The sequence below is a fragment of the Lepidochelys kempii genome, chromosome 1, assembly GCF_965140265.1.
Source record: "Lepidochelys kempii isolate rLepKem1 chromosome 1, rLepKem1.hap2, whole genome shotgun sequence".
NCBI classification, from domain to species: Eukaryota; Metazoa; Chordata; order Testudines; family Cheloniidae; genus Lepidochelys; species Lepidochelys kempii.
In genome coordinates, this window is record NC_133256.1 from 122,573,162 (window position 1) to 122,591,297 (window position 18,136).

At 40.4% G+C, this 18,136-nt stretch overlaps 1 protein-coding gene across 1 annotated transcript in view; it reads left to right on the forward strand.

Annotated features, from left to right (window-relative positions):
* Positions 1-9,498, forward strand: part of RP2 (RP2 activator of ARL3 GTPase) — a 34,433-nt gene extending 24,935 nt beyond the window's left edge. Inside the window, exons 3-5 of the mRNA XM_073353430.1 lie at positions 5-119; positions 1,410-1,495; positions 6,714-9,498. Coding sequence (XP_073209531.1) covers positions 5-119; positions 1,410-1,495; positions 6,714-6,797 — 285 coding nt within the window. The 3' untranslated portion in view covers positions 6,798-9,498. The remainder of the gene's footprint in view (positions 1-4; positions 120-1,409; positions 1,496-6,713) is intronic.
* Positions 9,499-18,136: the final 8,638 nt, after the last annotated feature.

Sequence of the window (18,136 nt, forward strand, 5' to 3'; positions counted from 1 at the left end):
CCAGATGACTGGCAAAGGCTTTTTGTTGGTTCAGACTAAGGAAGTTTCAATGAAAGCAGAGGATGCTCAAAGAGTGTTCCAGCAGAGTGCATCTGACTTCATTCCTTTGCTTGAAAAAGGTAAGTAGTCTTAAAATATCACTTAAAAGTGATAGCCCCCCAACACATACAACTCAGTTTCTAGTCCATCTTAGTGTATTCCCTCTGGCTGTAGATAATCCTTCAAAAGAAGGGGGGAAATGGCTTGAGCCGCAGTAGCAGTACAATCACTGAAATCAATGGAAGGTCTTTCTGTTTGCTTCAGTAGGCTTTGGATCAGGCCCTGAATGAAGTGGTGAATTCCTTCCTGATCCCTCCAGGCAATGCTCCAAAGCTGATCTAACCCATGCTTAGTGTGGCTGTCTCCTAGTGAAAGGACCACGTGGGTCTTAGGTGATGGCTTAGGAAATAAATTCATGCTTTTAGATCCAGATCTTGCATGTTCAGTCCCTGCTGCTGGTAAACAACAAAGGTGTTGGATTAACTCTGTAATTCACAAAGAAAAAGGCTAGAACTTGGCATGGCAGACCAAAATAGAATCCCAGTTTGTCATTCGCCATGATGATTCACTATTGTTAAAGGATTTAAAACACAAGAGAATGCTGTTGAAGACCACTAGCTTCAAAGTTAGCATTCATACTTTGTAAGTGGTGAAGTAGACCCTTTTGTATACATTATTTGGAGAAATCGGATACAGCCATAGTGAGCAGTTAAGCATAAATGTTAGTCTTCATAATGCTTAGCATACAAACAACTTTGTTTTCTTCAAACAGAGAATTGCAAAAGCTGTCATGCTCACGTGGCAGCTCAGGCCTGCTGGAGGCCTATCTTGCAGAGAATTGAGAGAGAACCTTGCTTCAGGATGAAACCTGAATGGTGCATGAGGGCCAGTTGATACTAGGCATGTGTCCAATCTTGTGATCCAGGCAAAAACTTGTGAAGGAATTAGGTCCCAATCCGAATGAACTTTGAGCCATCTCCCAGCTATCCATCAGTCAGTACTGTGACTCTCATTCACACTAAGACTTTTCTTTCATTTTACGACCAACTGCTTTTCAAGAAATTCAACTGGAAATCTGCATTGTTCAGCTGTTTCTACAGCAGCTGTTTTTCAAACATGGAATTGCAGATGTTTTCCTTTGTACACATTTCCCCCCCCCTCCCCCCCAGACAACTTTTGTATTTTCACAGCTCCATTAACCATAGCTTTAATCCCTATCCTGAAGGATGGTGGTTGCAATAGGAACTCTGAGGCTTTATGTGAACAAACCTCAGGGCGCTGTAAGGGATAAAGAAAACAGCAAATCTCTAATCTTCCATTTAAGATAGAAATCTAAAAAAACATTATTAGAGGTGAAACTCTCTTTGTAGGCCCTGTTGTTGCTTTGGAGTTTAATGGAGATGATGCCGTGGAAGGATGTCGAAGCATTATAAATGATGTCTTCAGTGGAACCAAGGTGAGCTATGTTTTTCTCTTGAGGAAATAATTATGACCAGAATCTGCCAGAAGAATATTTCATGATCTAGAAACCTTATTTTTCATTTCCTAAGATCTTGGCAGCCAGCAAGACCTGAAAACATGAGTCTTAATTTTTTGAAACTCACATAGAATTTAATTTACTCCAAAGAAAAGTACTCACCAGTGGGAAGTAGGAAACTTTCCCTGTTGAATGAAAAGGGGATGCTAAATCATCAATTTCTGAAGAACTTAAGCTTTCCATTTAAAATGTGTGGTTGCAAAAATCTTACCTAATGTACAGTAAGGCAGGGCTGTGTTCTGGGACTTATAAAGTAGACCATGCTGGAGCAATCTGCTCTTAATTCTTGGCAGAGAAATAGGATGAGACTCTGTTGTTTCACTGAAGAGTGATCAGTAGATAGCTTTCAAGGTTCTACTGCATTTGCAAAATGGTCATGGTGATAATCTAAAGATGTACCGATTTTTTTTTTTTTCCCCTGTAACCTAAACATCCTCATAGTTTAGGTTTCTCACACCATATTTTTCAGATGGCTTTCTCTTCATTTGTTCTAATAACGCTTTCCCTGGGATAGCGTTTGTAGTTTGTCTAAGTTCTTTAATACATGAGCATTTCAAAGTAGATACATCATATGATGCAGCAAGAAACTGGATAATACCCCAATAATCTTTCATCTGTTTGCTTAGCTTTTTATAGACCTTGTTGTGGCATACATTAAGCTAAGGGTATGTCTACACTGCAAACCTAAGTCAACCTATACTAAGTTGACTTACAACCACTGCAGTAATTACATATCCATGTCCACACTACCCTCCTTGTGTCAGTGTTGTGCAGCCTCACAAGGAGTGCTTCCACCGAACTAATAGGGGCAGTGTGGGGAGCTGAGAGCCTCAGCTGCTGCCCCAAGGGTTCCTGGGCTCCTGGTGGGCTGCCCATCCCCATTCCCCACCAGGAACTGGGGGAAGCCACCTGGGCCTTTCCTGCCTGGGGAGTGGGGTATGACTGCCTTGGCTTCTTGGGGGGGGCCCTGCCTGGCTCCCAGCCTGGGGGCGGGAGAAGCAGGGGGGAAGCTGCTGGGGCTTCTTGCCCCAGCTGGGAGCAGGGTCCAGCTCTCCAGGGAGCTGTGGGCAGCTGGGCTCTAGCCTCCCAGACTTCTTGTCAGTTTCATGGCTCCTGTCCTGAAATTGACAAGATAGCCAAAGTTGGATGCAAGGGATGCAGTGTTTACACAGACACTGTGATGCCTCTTGTGGAGGTGGAGTAGTTATGTTGGTGTAGGAGGGCACGTACATGGATGAGAGGAAATCTGTAGTGTAGACACTGACGCAATTAGGTTGACATAAGGTAGCTTATGCAGTAGAGCAGCTGGGAGGGAGCGGGTGCTCCCCCACTGAGCACACGTGACGCCTTTTTAATTGTTTGGGGCCTTTTTAATTTTTGCTCATCCGGAGGTGCTCCGGGTCTTTGTCGGCCGGTCCGGCACTTCAGCGGCAGGGTCTTCACATGCTCTGGGTCCGGCGGCACTTTGGTGGCGAGGGCCTTCAAAGCTGCTGAGGACCCTGAGCGCTGCCCGGTGAGTACAAGCGTGTGGCACCTTTCTTTGTGTCTGCTCCCCCTGTTTGCTCCATCTAGCTATGCCACTGAGCTTATGTCACACTGACTGTGTAGTGGACGCCAGCCTTCAGGTGCCCAAAACTACGCCTTAGTTTCCATCAAAAGAACAACTCCTTGACTTATTCAATCTGCAAAGTCTTTTGTTAGCAGCCTTTAAGTTGATTTATTGTGAGAAGATGCCAACTTTTCAAGACAGTTTTTCTTTACCCATTGTCATGAGCAATGTTCCCTCTAATTTTTTCCATCCATGTGCGGAATATAATTTTATGTGCACCAATATCAAGGTAATGTGTGGATGTGAACCACCGGTAGAAACAAAACATAATTTTTTTTAAAAAGTTACCGTAGGGATCATTACTTCAGCCAGGACAGGTTAGGCATTTTAGAACTCACTATTCAAAGAATTAAATTTAAGCATAAGAGAAATAAAATTATGAAATGCACAGACCAGTCAGAAAACTAAAATAACATCACTTTGAAAGAAAAAAATTACAGAGAATATATGTGCATTGCAGGAAGTACCAAGAAGTAACAACACAAGTGTCTGTCTCTTTAAGCACAGCAGCACTCACCAGAAGGCTCATTCAGACCTCAGCAGCTCCATCCTGCTCCTGAGTCCTGTCCCACTATCCCCGCTCTGCAGAGATGGGTACAGGGGTGGGGGGGAAGGAAGCCCCTGACACCAGTGTGCCCCACCTCCACTCTGCACAGCAAGCAGGAGGGTCCTGGGAGCAGCTGGCCAGAGGCTCCAAGGCAGAGGGCAGGAGCAATCTGGCTGCAGAGCAGTGGGAGGAGAGGCACCTGAACACGTTGCCAGATGTGTGTGGCTCTGCTTATCAAATGCATGGCACTTAGGTCATGAGATCAAACAGCCATAGCATAAGCAGGCCTAAAACCAAACCAGCGTAGGGCAATCAGATGAGAGAAATCCAGATAATTTTGATGTAGCCTTGCTACAACTTTATTCACTTTACCCAAAGAGGAAGAAGCCTTATGAATTTCTTAGCATAGAGTTGCTTGAGTAGTGGTCTAAAAATTGCTGCTTTTGAGAAGCTGGCATGTTTTTCTCAGGAAATGAGGTTGAAGTTGGTTGGCTATTCCCAGTTCCTTATTCTAGGTTACAGTTCCTTATTCAAAGGCTGAAGTTGTTTCAGTTACTATTATCAAACTGAATTTTTTATACTTTGCCTACTTCTAAAAATGATATGGAATGGTGTGTTGTCATGATGTTGGGTGTGGCTGTGGACAGAGTATTAAAGTCCCCTTCCCTTGACTGTGTGGTGGTCAAATTCTGATTACATAGCTAATTTAACGTGTACAAATAAGACAACCTCTGGATTACCCTCAAGTAGCATGTCTGTGCCATCACTTCCAGTCCTAAATTGGAAATGACACCCTGCTTTCTGACTTAAAGCTGATTTCTACACACAGCACTTTTCCATGGCAGACTTCATGCCCTCATCTATGTGCAAATGCTTGTTGCATTGAATAAGTAACTGGAACATGGGGTTATCTGGGGAATATTTCTGTTTGCACATAGTCGAAAGACCACTTACATAATAAAACAAGCATTTACATAATGAAGGAGTTTTCCCATTATTTAACTTTTAAAATGCATATTATGAAATATATTTCATGTCACTTTTAGTAGGAAACATAACTTTTTAATTATGGAAATAACCAACTTCAGACTTGTTTCTGCAAGAAGGTATTCATAATCCACTTCAGAAATGGTTCTAGCACCACACTTCTGGCCTTCACCAGCCAGCTGGGGCATGGATCAGTTAACATCTCTTGCCCAGGGGTATGCAGAATGTGCCACTGACGGGTGAATTTTTCCTGATAAAGTTTCAATCTAATACCATGGAGAGCACACTTGGATTCTAAACAGGCTATTTTATCTGCTAGATTTGAAGAGTGCTGTTAAAAATGTTAATTTGGTCACTGGGTGAAAACAACTGTGATTAACTAGATTCTTCACCTGAAACAACTCTGGTCACCACTCTGGATGTTACGGTAGGGGTGAAGAAGCCACTCACGAATTGCACAGCCGCAGTTCACATTTACAAAAACTCCTGGTAAAAGTGGTCTGACTTGAGACTGAGATTTCTGCCACAGGTGCATTAGTAACTTCTTCCAGTGTGAACTGTTAAGGTATTGAACTTCACTCAGTTCAGTTACTGGCTCTACCATAGGCTTCCTTTGTGACATTGGACAGTCACTTAATCTCTGTCGAAGATGCCCGTTTTACAGATGGGGGGGGGTTATATTGCTCCCCAGTCCTTTGTCTTGTTACAAAACTTTTGCAGTCTGTCTGAAAACTGTGATGTCCTGTGAGGACAAGCGTGGTGATGTGGGGGTGGTCTTAAAGAGCCATTGTATTCATGGCCAAAAATGGATCATGATATCCCACCAAAGCATTAATAGATCTATTAGATATTATTCCTTGTTGGGTGTCAGAGGGCTCCACATTTCACTGGACTCTGAAAGTGGATCATCAAAACAGGCCTTTTGCACTGACAGGAAAGGTGTCTATCCTGATATTAAAATGAAGGAGTGTAGTGGTTGCCCCAATACAAGGACACAAACCCTTCTCTCTAATCTCATCTCAAAACCAAGATTGGGAGTTGGAGTTGAGTTTGATGTTAGCTGGGACAATTATGTTTTGGTATGGTGATCATGAGATGTTGAGCTTACATGGTCACCAAGAACTATCAGTCTCTAACTGATACCTTGGATAACTCCAGTTAACTGAAGAACTCTGGGGTACTCAGTCACTGTACATTATCATTTAGTCACATCTTAACTTCCTCCTGGGTTGTATAGAATAGACTCTAAAATCCAGCTTTGGGTTGGGAGACAAACTTGCATTTGGCTAGATGTAAACTGCCAAACCATTTCCCTGACAACTTGTGCTGCATTGTTTTAGATATATCTTGGCTGCCTGATGGATGCAGGCAGGCCTAGTTAATTTTTTAAAATCAATATTTTTTTCAACTATATTCAAGGACCTCTACTTTGCACAAGCGGAGTTTTTTTGTAAAACTTTAAATATTTAAACAATTTTGATGCTGGCAAAAAGTGGAAGCCACCTTTGCTGAGGAAGTACTTCTGAAATTTTGAAAATATACCCAAGGAGGTATATGTGGGAGAAGAGGAGAGAAATGCATTTCTTAGTTTTGTGTGGCTTGGGAGGGAGGGGAAAGTGGTGGAGTACTTGCTCTGCTGCCTTAAGTGAGTTTTTGATGGTACCTAATAGCTTTTCTTCCCCCTACAGGATGTTGGTTGAAGTGACTTTAAATAGTCTAGTCTAAAATTGTAAAACTGTTTTAGGATGGACTGCTTAAACAGGAGCTATTTTCTATGAGGGAAAGATAGTTTTGCTCTACAAATGACTTTTCGCTCCATATACTGAGTCCTGAAACTATTTTGATTTCCTTTCAAAGATGAATTCTGCCTCTGTTATATGAATAAATCTCTAGAAATACAAACATTTCTGTAATGTAAGGATCTAGAAGGAGCAGAGACGACTTGCATTTGTATATCTATATCAGTGACATACTTCCTTGTTTAAAATATATAGATTTTTGTATCGGAGAACAAAGTATCGGCCTCTCGAGATGTAGACAGCTTCTACAACTTTGCTGACATGCAGATGGGAATGTGAAGTGTGACTTGAAGATTTTCTTATGCATGGCCTGGCTCACCACTTGGAATAGCTTTGGTTTGACTGTGTAATGCTGCATTAGTAGCAAGGTTTTTTTTCTGATCTTTGTATTGCATATGTTTTTTATAAAAGGAATTGGTAAATTTAATACTGCATCACGTGAATTACAACGAACAATGTAGCTTCACATGTACATCTGATACTTAGTACCACTTAAACTTTCTAGTAATTCATGATTATAGTGAAATTTTAATTATATTCTGATGTGAATATTCCTCAAATCTTTGTAGGATTTTTAGAAAGTAGGTACAATGCTAGACCACATTTTATGTAGTTCTAAAAAAATGTAATTTCTTAACTGAAACACTGCTGCTGGTATGTGTCAGTGGTACGTTAGAGAAGGTAACCTGTAGAATTCACAGAATTTTCCCATATGCAAAATTATCTTAATCAGGAGACATGTCATTGCTAACTGATCTAAAGTTTCTTAAATTGTTTCCTCTTTTAAATAGCATGCTTTCACAGTTGACTTTACTCTGCTTCAGTCTGTGTTCATAAAAAAATTAAATGCACCAAGTGTTCTATACCAGATGGTCTTTAATATTAATGTACTATACTAACATTAATTTTAATTACATTACAAATAGTGTAAAGAGCCTGGGAGCTATGCTGCAGATGCTTTGTACCCTCTTTTCCACCCTCCCAGCCCCCATTTAGGAGTGTCTCCAGTGTTACAGTGGCTCCCGTCTCATCCCTCTTTTGGGCTAGTGTAGAGGATAAGCCTGAGGCTTCCTTGCAGCCCAGCTGCCATAATGGGTCTTTGACAACCACCATAGTTTAGTTACACTGGGACCACACCACAGTCTAGAATTGGGGGATGGTTTTAAAGCAGTGTTTGGATGCATGCATCTCTGAGTGTGTTCCTCCATCATGATGAAGGATATGGACACAAGGTCTCCAACGGCTGCAGATAATGACTGACTGTAAAACTAACATTAGTCAGTTACTTCTAGAAACAGACCAAGAAAGCATTAATTTGAGACGAAAGGAATGTAACTTTTTTTTAACAATAGCTGTCTGATTTGTAGTTATTTTTCAGTAATGAGCTATATAGAATTCCTGGTGGCATGTACTAGATACATCATTCCAGCATAAGAACATTCACTACAATGTAGTGAATCTTAATGCATACATATGAGAATATTGGATCCTCAACATGCAGACTGAGCTTGTGCAAGGTCTTACAAGAGTTCAAGTCAGGGTCCCATAGGCCCTCTGTTCAGACAGCAGAAACTTAATCTGCATTATGTCGCAAACTTACTGGCCTTCTCAACTGACTGCCTTCATACCATACGAGGTGAAAACCCACAACTCTTCAGATTAGATGTGACTTGCTGGTGTAAACACAAGCTTCCCAGTACCATTGAATGTAAAATGCTATGTTGTGATTTCCTAAAGAAAATCTCATTGACTTTATATAGTCTGGTAGTTTATCCTCCAGCCATCCAAAGAAAAGGTCTTGCAAATAGAGCAGGAAATGACTGTTGATAGTCAGTCAATACTGTGGCTTCAGAATGCCAAAGGAGGCTGATTGAAATGCTTTTCCTTCGGGATTGGTGAAGGAAAGAAAGGATACAAAGGCTGGGAGTACTGCAAGGCCCATAATGTAATTAAGAGTACATGTAGGTTCAGAAGTCTGCCACTTTGCTGTCACTAGATAAACGCATGCTCTTAACTCCACTTTTTTTTAATAGAAGGAAGGTGCACAAATTGAAAGGAAACTTTTATTCTATCTCTAGAGAGGGAGCATCTCCTGAGCTGACTAATTTGCAAACTGTGCTGATGCTCAAAAATCTGTCATGGACATGGTAAGGTTCTGTTTTGTTTTGACCTGTCAAAACAAGATTATTCTGCCATTAAGTACTAGTTTGGAAGTCGTCATTCAAATTCTCATTCCAGTATAATGCATCTGCCATGATGAAATTTGGGCGGAGGGTAAAATTTGTTTCAGTAAACTGAGTGGAAATGACCTGAACACGCAACAGCTCTGTTTGTGTCCTGACCCTCACTTTAGAATCCTGCATGCTATATATTGCAAAGATGTTTTCATGTAATAAACAGTCTAAATATAATTGGTCATCCTATTCTTAAACCCTTTGTGATCAGTAAATTAAACCATGTGCTATATGTAAATGAGGATTTAGTTCTTTTTTTCCTCTGACCGTTAACACTTTCTGCTTGTTAATCAGACTGAAGTTCTGTTTTTAATTGTCTCTACAGGAATGAGTAACTATTTCTGCATTAACTTTCATATGACAAACAAATTTAGGTTTGAAATATTGGGGGAAATTTCCCGCAACTTAAGGAAAATGCTGTGTTTTTACGTGTGGTGGGTAACTAACTAAACTGTCAAATGCAATTAAAGGGTTTTTTGATAGCACACTTTTTTCTTTTGTAATATTTAAATAACTGCTTGATAACAGCATATTTCTGAATCTTTAAACTTTATTTAATAAACCTTACTGCTAACAAATATTAGGAACACTTCTATTCCTAATGAAGTAAGCTCACCTCAGTTATTATATGTATCGTGTAACAGAATGTGCTTCATGCAGCTTTTGTATATGTTTGGTAGTTTTTTGTATGTAATTTGTCTAGTAGTTGTGAAATGTGACTTATAATAAACATTGTTCAAAACAAACGGTTCATATTTTCATTTCATAAGAATTTAAAATACTTTCTACAGTAGTATAGCTAAAACTGTATTTCAAAAATGTTAACTGATGTAGTTAAAGGGAAGAATTTTTAAACTGTCAAATTACTTACTACTTAGTGGAGAAAGCACTGAGTTTTTGTCAGCTCATCTCAAAAGATGAATTTTTTGTTTATACAACCATTTATGTAGTAAATATAGAAATGAGTTGCTACTGAGGAACAGTAGCTAGGCTGGAGAAAGAACATGAGAATGGCCATACTGGGTCAGACCAATGGTTCATCTAGCCCAGTATCCTATCTTCCAATAGTGGCCAATGCCAGGTGCTTCAGAGAGAATGAACAGAACAGGCAATTATCAAGTGATCCATCGCCCCATTCTCAACTTCTGGCAAACAGAGGCTCAGAACACTTCAGGTTTTGCATCCCTGCCCATCCTGGCTAATAGGTCCATCAATGGTTATCTTCCATGAGTGTATAGAGGTGTGTGTGGGTTTTTTGGTTGTGTTTTTTTAACCCTTTTGTAGTCTTGGCCTTCACAACATTCTCTGGCGAAGAGTTCCACAGGTTGACGCTGTGTTGTGTGAAGAAATACTTCCTTTTGTTTTTTAAACCTGCAGCCTATTAATTTCATTTGGTGACCCCTAGTTCTTGTGTTATGAGAAGGAGTAAATAACACTTCCTTATTTACTTTCTCCATACCAGTCATGATTTTATAGACCTTTATTACATTCCCCCCCTCGGTTGTCTCTTTTCCAAGCTCAGAAGTCCCAATCTTATTAATCTCGCCTCCATACAGAAACTATTCCATACTCTTAATCATTTTTTTTTTCTGACAGTACGGAAAAGGGAAGGAGAGTCCCCGGGCAATACTCTGGAACTGCTCCCTACAAAGCCAGTCAGGACTCTGGTAAAGTCTCCTCTCTGTGAGCAGATTGTCTTCAGGGCAAAAAACTCACACAGCTTCTGTCTTCCTGGGTCTGACCTCTGAGCATTTAGCATTCTCTGACCCTCTGTGCGCTTCCCACAGCGAGTCTGCCCAGGTGGTCCTGGGGAAGCCAGAGGGTCCTGCATCCCAGCTTCGCAGTCGGACATGACTCTGAGCCAGCCAGTAAAACAGAGGTTTATTAGATGACAGGAACACTATCTAAAACAGAGCTTGTAGGTACAGAGAACAGGACCCCACAGCCACGTCTGCACTTCACTCCTCATCCCCAGCCAGCCCAAACTGACTCACCTTCCAACCCTTCCTCCTCTGAGCTGTGTCCCTTTCCTGGGCCACGAGGTCACTTGATTCCTTTGTTCTCCAACCCTTTAGCTATCACCTTGCAGGAGGGGAAGGGCCCAGGTCATCAGGTGCCAGGAGCCACTGTCAGCCATTTATGTACCCTGGCCCTTTGCAACAATTACACCCCCTTATCCCACCACCTAGAGACTTAAGAAATGCATAGGGGAAACTGAGGCACTCCTACAGGATTCAGAGGAAACATTAAAAACATTCCCACTTAGTCACACATACCTCTTTCAGTTCCAGTATATCTTTTTTGAGATGGGGTGACCAGATCTGCAAGCAATATTCAAGATGTGGGCATACCCTGGATTTATATAGACACAATATATTTTCTCTCTCATCTATCCTACCAATGGTATAATTCCTACCATTCTGTTAGCTTTTTTGACTGCTGCTGCACATTGAGCAAATGTTTTCAGAGAACTATCCACAGTGACTCCAAGATCTGTTTCTTGAGTGATAACAGCTAATTTAGACCCCATCATTTTATATGTATAGTTAGAATTGTTTTCCAATGTGCGTTACTATGCATTTATCAACATTCAATTTAATCTGCCATTTTGCTGACCAGCCATCCAGTGTTGTGAGATGCCTTTGTAATTCTTCACAGTCTGTGACTTAACTATCTTGAGTAGTTTTGTATCATCTGCCAATTTTGCCAGCTCATTGTTTACCCCTTTCTCCAGATCATTTATGAATATGTTGAACAGTACTGGTCCTAGAGTAACAGCCGTGTTAGTCTGTATTCGCAAAAAGAAAAGGAGTACTTGTGGCACCTTAGAGACTAACCAATTTATTAGAGCATAAGCTTTTGTGAGCTACAGCTCACTAGTACAGCCCCCTGGGGGACACAGAAATGTGATAATGTTAGCAAGGGTATAAAAATCTTAAATAGATAAGAAAAGTCAGTGAAACAATCATGCACCTTTACAAAAATGGGGAAATCTACCCATGGGTGGGCTAAAAGTAAAACAAAAGGAACGTAGCTTTAGAAATTCAGATACTAAGCTTTCTGCAAGGCTATCTAGATTATATCAGTAATATTTAACAATTGAGCTTGCCTCTTTTATACTTGATTTCTATTATTGCTAAAGCTGATGGGAGTGTATTTTGGAAGGATTATTGCACTAGTCATGTAATATAATTTCTCCCTTCTCAAAGCATTGGAGGCATGCAAAACTTTCACAGAAATGTTCTGCCTCTCAGTAGTTGAATGACTATTCCATTAGATTATTTTCCGAAACATTATGGCATGACTAATGTGCAAATAGGAGCTATTTACTGTTTGTTTCTTAGTCAATTAAACAAAGACCAGGTGCTGGGGTTACATGTGTAGGCCCTGCAAAATCAAGCTTGTTCGTACTTTATAAAAAATTAAAAAAAAAACCAACTTGAAAAACACCATGCATTAATAAATTGTGTATATTGATCTTTGGACATGTGTAAGAAAAAAATTATTTTCCTGGTGTAAGTATTTTATTAATCTCAAACTATCAGTTAACTGTAATAGTACAAACTGTTAAGAGCTAGTTCTTTTAGTAAACAAATGTCATGTTAGTTTAATAAATGAGACTTGAAGGCTAGGTGTAGCTCTTGAAAAGCAGCATCCAAACTCTCCTTATGTGTAAACATACATGCAGAGAGAGATTTGTAGAAGATTGTAATTTAGAGATGCTCCCTCATAAGGGACAGTATTATGAACACAGGAATTTGGAGATGAGCGCTGGAGATAGGGACTGGGAACACCACATGGCTGTGTGCAGTCTCCAGTTTGTTTTATTAAAATTTTATTCCTTTCTCGTTCACTGGCTTGTTATTTAATGAACCCCAAGATTGTTACATGGTGTCAGAAATGGTGAATGAGACGGAAACGCCAGTCATTTTGAACTCCAGTGTTTGCAACTGCAACAAACAGAGGCACCAGAGAAGCACGTGGAGCACAAGGCACAGAGGCTTCCACATGTATTTGGCAAGCAATATAGTAGCTTGACTAGCTTAAGAAGGGAGGAAAAGCCAAATATAGATGTGTTGCAACATCCATCCAGTCTGCAATTGTCAGGCAATGTTGCAGAGAACTGGAAAAAATTCAGACAGATTTGAATTGTATTTAGCAGCCATAGGGGCAAAGGAGAAAAATGGTAGCTTGAAATCATCTATCTTTTTTTCATGTTGTTTGGGAGGATGCATAGGATATTTATAACAACTTTAAGTTTGAAGAAGGTGAAAGCATGAAGTTAAGTAAAATACTGACTAAATTTGAGGAACATTGCATGCCAAAAAGGAATAAAACATAAGATACATTTTTACATACTTCCAAAAAACTGATGACACCATAGAGCAATATGTCACAGAATTAAGGATACTCAGTAAAACCTGTGACTTTGGTGGGCTGACAGAGTCTCTGGTCAGAGACAGAATCATTTGGGGTGTTAAAGATGATGTGTTGAGAGAGAGACTGCTCCACGAACACTTCACTTTAGAAAAAGTTCTCCAAATATGTAGGGCAGCAAAAATTGTGAAAGCCCAAGCCAAAGAACTGAATTCACCAGAAGGGGTTATCCATGTACTAAGTATAAAAGAATATAGCCAGAATAGGTCAAATCAAAGAGTGGAACCACTTGCTATGAAAACCGCTGCTAGGGGAACGATTGGGCACAGATGGTCATGTGGAAGGTGCGGATCACAGCATGGGCCCAAATACTATGTTGCCTTGAGGGAAACTCTGTCAAAACTGTGGGGAAAATAATCATTTTGCAAAATGCTGCGGATCCCAAGTGCAGAGAAGTCAAGTGTATTCAGTTAAAGACCATCTGTTTGAGAAGTTTTTCATAGATGTACTGGGATTTAGCCTGATGAGAAGGGCTGGATACTGCCTATGACAGTGAATGGAACAATTATTCCTCTGAAACTAGACACAGGAGCTCGGCTTAATATTCTGTCTGAACAAGATTTAGAGACTATAAATAAGACGCAAACTGGGAGCAACAAAAATAAAAGTAACTGGTTATTCTGGAACAAATATACCACTGAAGGGCAGGTGTGTTGCTAGCATCAACCATAAAAACACAATATACAGGCTACCTTTCATTGTAGTGCCAAAGGAAGTGACACCAATATTAGGCCTGGCTGCATGTGAGAAACTCAATCTGGTAAAATGGGTGTTCTCACTACAAGATCATATTGAACTTGGCTATGAGGCATTCTTTTGGGAATATCCTGACCTGTTTCAAGGGAAGGGCTGGGTTGCTCGCAGGGTGAACATACAATCCGGATAAACATACAGGTCCTTCCAGTTATCCATCTATGTAGAAAGGTGCCATTTGCACTCTGTGGTAAACTCAAGGCTGAGCTTGCAAGGATGGAAGCAATGCAAGTAGCACAAAAAATTGAGGAGCCAACAGAATGGATGAGCTCCCTAGTCATTATGGAGAAAAGTAATAGCCAGCTAGGCATATACTTAGATCCCAGAGACCTCAACAAGGCCATACAAAGAGAACATTTCAAACTGCCAACCAGAGAAGAGATTATGGCTCAATTTGCAAATATTCAATATTCTTCTTTGAGTGATTGCTCATATTGATTCCAATTAGGGTGTGTGTGCCCCACGTGCACAGTGGTTGGAAAGTTTTCCCTGAGCAGCTCCCGTCGGGTTGGCTGTGGAGCCCCCTGGAGTGGCATCTTAATGGCGCTGAATATATGCCCCTGCCGACCCAGCCCCTCCTCAGTTCCTTCTTACCGCCAGTGGTGGCTCTGCTGGAGCACTCCCAGTCCCAGTGCTAGGAGGATGGGTGGCATGGCATGGCCCCGGGGGTGCACCCTGGCCCCCAGCCTGCCTACCCCAGCCTGTGGCACAAAGGCAGGATGGAGCCTGGGGGTGGAGTATGGGCAGGGGGATGTCAGGCTGTTTGGGAAGGCAGAGCCTTCCCGTGCCTGCGATACCCACTGCCCATGCTGAACAGCATCCTCATGCTTCACTACTTATAATGCAAATAATGTTTTAGTAGTCCTTGCTAATAAACAGGAACAAAATTATTCTTTGAGATATTTAAGACTATTAGCTCTGAATATTTGGATATGTATTTTACTTGTCTTAAATGTTTCCATGTTTGTAAGTACTTAGGTTTCATTAATGTAGCTTTCTTTTTCATGCATGCATCTTCACTGTAATGGTAGTCACAACTTTAAGTCTTTAAACTGGGGAAGGTCCAACTTTTAGTATGGGTTGTTGAAGGGATTTTATAAAGCTTGCAAGTGAGATTGGTGTGAATTTTTTAAGAAACACCAGAATGCCACAGATGCATATTTCATAGAGTGTGCATGTTTTAGATGCATATTTTAAAAGTTCTTAAGCTCCAATGATACTTTGCTACCAGGCAGTTTTCCCCACTAACTTTTCCCTTTATCCCTAAACTACTGTGCCATTCTTGCTCCTCCTAATTATTGAGCAGGCTTTCCAAGTCTACAAGAATTACTGTGAAATTTAGGAGGTCAGCAGCAACAGGAAACTCAGTGCACACCTTAAATTACACATTTTGTCTGTGTCCAATATGACTAAACATTCATCTTGGGGGATTAACAAAAAGATAAACCAAAAAAGTGCTAATCAGACTTTGCATTGTATCCTAGAGCTCTATGAGCACAAGTTCTGATAGTCCACCAAAGGTAGTAAATTCTGGAGTGGGGACTTGCTGTGTGCTGACCGAAGAGTTTTATTGCTAAGAAATTGTAAAAAGTATCTCATCTGATTTCTACTACCATAATGATGTAGAAGTCAAGAGACAATTTGATAAAAGACTGAGAGATATTTAACTTCTTCCAGAAGGAGTGTCAAATTTGATGCAAAGCAATATACACAAGTACCATTGAAATAAGTGGGAATTCTGTGCAAGGGGTGTTTAAGACTGGGCTTGAGGTCTGTATTTCATAGAAATATAGGGCTGGAAGGGACCTCAAGAGGTCATCTCGTCCATTCCCCTGCACTGAGGCAGGAATAAGTATACTTAGACATCCCTGTCAGGTGCTTGTCTAACCTGTTCTACAGTGATGGGGAGTTCACAGCCTCTCTAAGTAACCTGTGTCAGTGCTTAAGGATCCTTAAAGATTTTTCCTAATATCTAACCTAAATCTCCCTTGCCACAAACTAAGACAATTACTTCTTGTCCTTGGTGTCCTCTTCTTCCTTGGTGGATGTGGAGAACAATTGATCATCATCTTCTTTATAACATATTTTAAGTATTTGAAGGCTCTCCTCAGTTATCTTTTTGCAAGTTTTTTTTAACCTTTCCTCATAGGTCAGATTTTTTAAAATTCTTTTTGTTGCTCATCTCTAATTTGTCCACATCTTTCAGTGTGGTGCCCAAAGCTGGATATAGTACTCCATCTGAGGCTTCACCAGTGCCACATAGAGCATAACAGTTACCTCCCGTTTCTTACATATGACACTTCTGTTAATATACCTCAGAATGACACTTCCCTTTTTTGCAATAGCATCATACAGTTGACTCATATTCCATTTGTGATTCACTATAACCCCCAGATTATTTTCTGCAATCCTACTGCCCAGTCAGTTATTCCACATTTTTAGCTGTGCATTTGATTTTTCCCTAAGTGTAGTACTTTGTACTTGTCTTTATTGAATTGCATCTTGTTGATTTTACACCAATTCTCCAATTTATTAAGATCACTTTGAATTCTAATCCTGTCCTCCAAAGTGCTTGCAACCATTCCCAGCTTGATGACATCAGCAAATGTTATAAGCACACTCTCCTCTGCGTTGTCCAAGTCATTAATGAAAATACTGAATAGTGCCAAACTCTGGAGGTATCCCTGCAGGACCCTACTTGATGTGTCCTCCCAGTATGCCAGAAAATCATGCACTAATAATTACTGAGTTTGCGTTAAGGTTCCACCAACTGCATCAACTCTTACCAGTGAATGAAGAATTTTGGCAGCGTTCAGAATTAGAATTAATGCTCTTGAAGTAAGGGGGTATGTTGAGCTTTGGCATAATATTTATGAATTTCTGTTCTCAGTTCAGGTGACTGATCCTGTGACATTTGTACCTCACAGGTGCCTGATCACCCGTGACACAGACTGTAGAGTTGGTAGAAAATGTCCCCCTGCTTCCCAAAATTGTTCACTGAAATACTTTCAGGCTTCCAGATTATACATCCTTTCCCCAGTTCCATTCATGCTAAACTCTGAATGACCTTATTTCTCAGATGTTAAATATTATTTTAATGTTACCTTGTTATTGGTTTAATATACTGTGTGGAGCCTAATCTATACAGCTGAATAATTACTCATTTCAGACCTAGTATGGTATACCTATATACATTTTATCCTGCCCATCTCTTTTCTGTTTTCAGTTTCCAGAGTGTTCTTCCCTAGGGATGATTTTCAGTGTTTGTGCTATATTTTATTGGCATGTTAACATCTGGGCCTGCAAATTCCTCATGTTCTCTAGATGTTTGGAGCATCTATAGTTCATCCTTTCAGCCTAAAACTTGGAAACTGCTTTGACATCTCTGAAAAGAACAACACAATATCTGCTTTACATTTGTTTATCTTGTTGCATTTCCTAGGAACAGACTGAGAATGTTATTGTAATTCTTTCTTCCATAGTATAGATTGTATATATAGGAAAAGATTATGAAATCCTGGCTCACACTGGAAAGCAGTTATTGAACTGTGTAGTCCCATTGACTTGTGTCCTCATATTTCCCATGTCAATTGTCTCCTGTGGCCTCAGCCTGCTATGCTGTATATACAACAAAGTTCACTGAAAATTTATCATAGAAATGTTTGTTTTTAAAATGTGAATTAGTATTATTTGTCACATTCATCCTCTGGAAAGAGTGGCTCCAGGGGTGGTGGAACAATTTGTATAGTGGGGGTGCTGAGAGCCATTGAACCACACTGTAAACCCTGTATATAATGGAAACCACTTCAAGCCAGGAGGTGCGGCAGCACCCCCAGTTCCAGCACCTATGACTGGCTCTCTAAATACTATAAATCCAACTATGTGGGCCTGAAAAATGATCAGAATTAGCATGTCCATATTTAACTGACATAATGTGATTTTTAAGGTCTAATACCTGAGGAACCAACTGGGGCTAAAATCCCTCATATTGTCCCCTAAAGCTAATTCTATCCGTTAAGCCTCTAGATCTTGAACCCTAAACTTGTCACTAGTCTAGCAATAAATATTGCCCATCCTGATCCCCAGGCCATTGTAATTTGCTGTAGGAAATTCTGCAAGTGATGGGACAGAAGGAAAAATGTTCTTGGCATTTTATTCAAAGTTGTTGGTGTCTAAAGAGGTATGACATGCTAG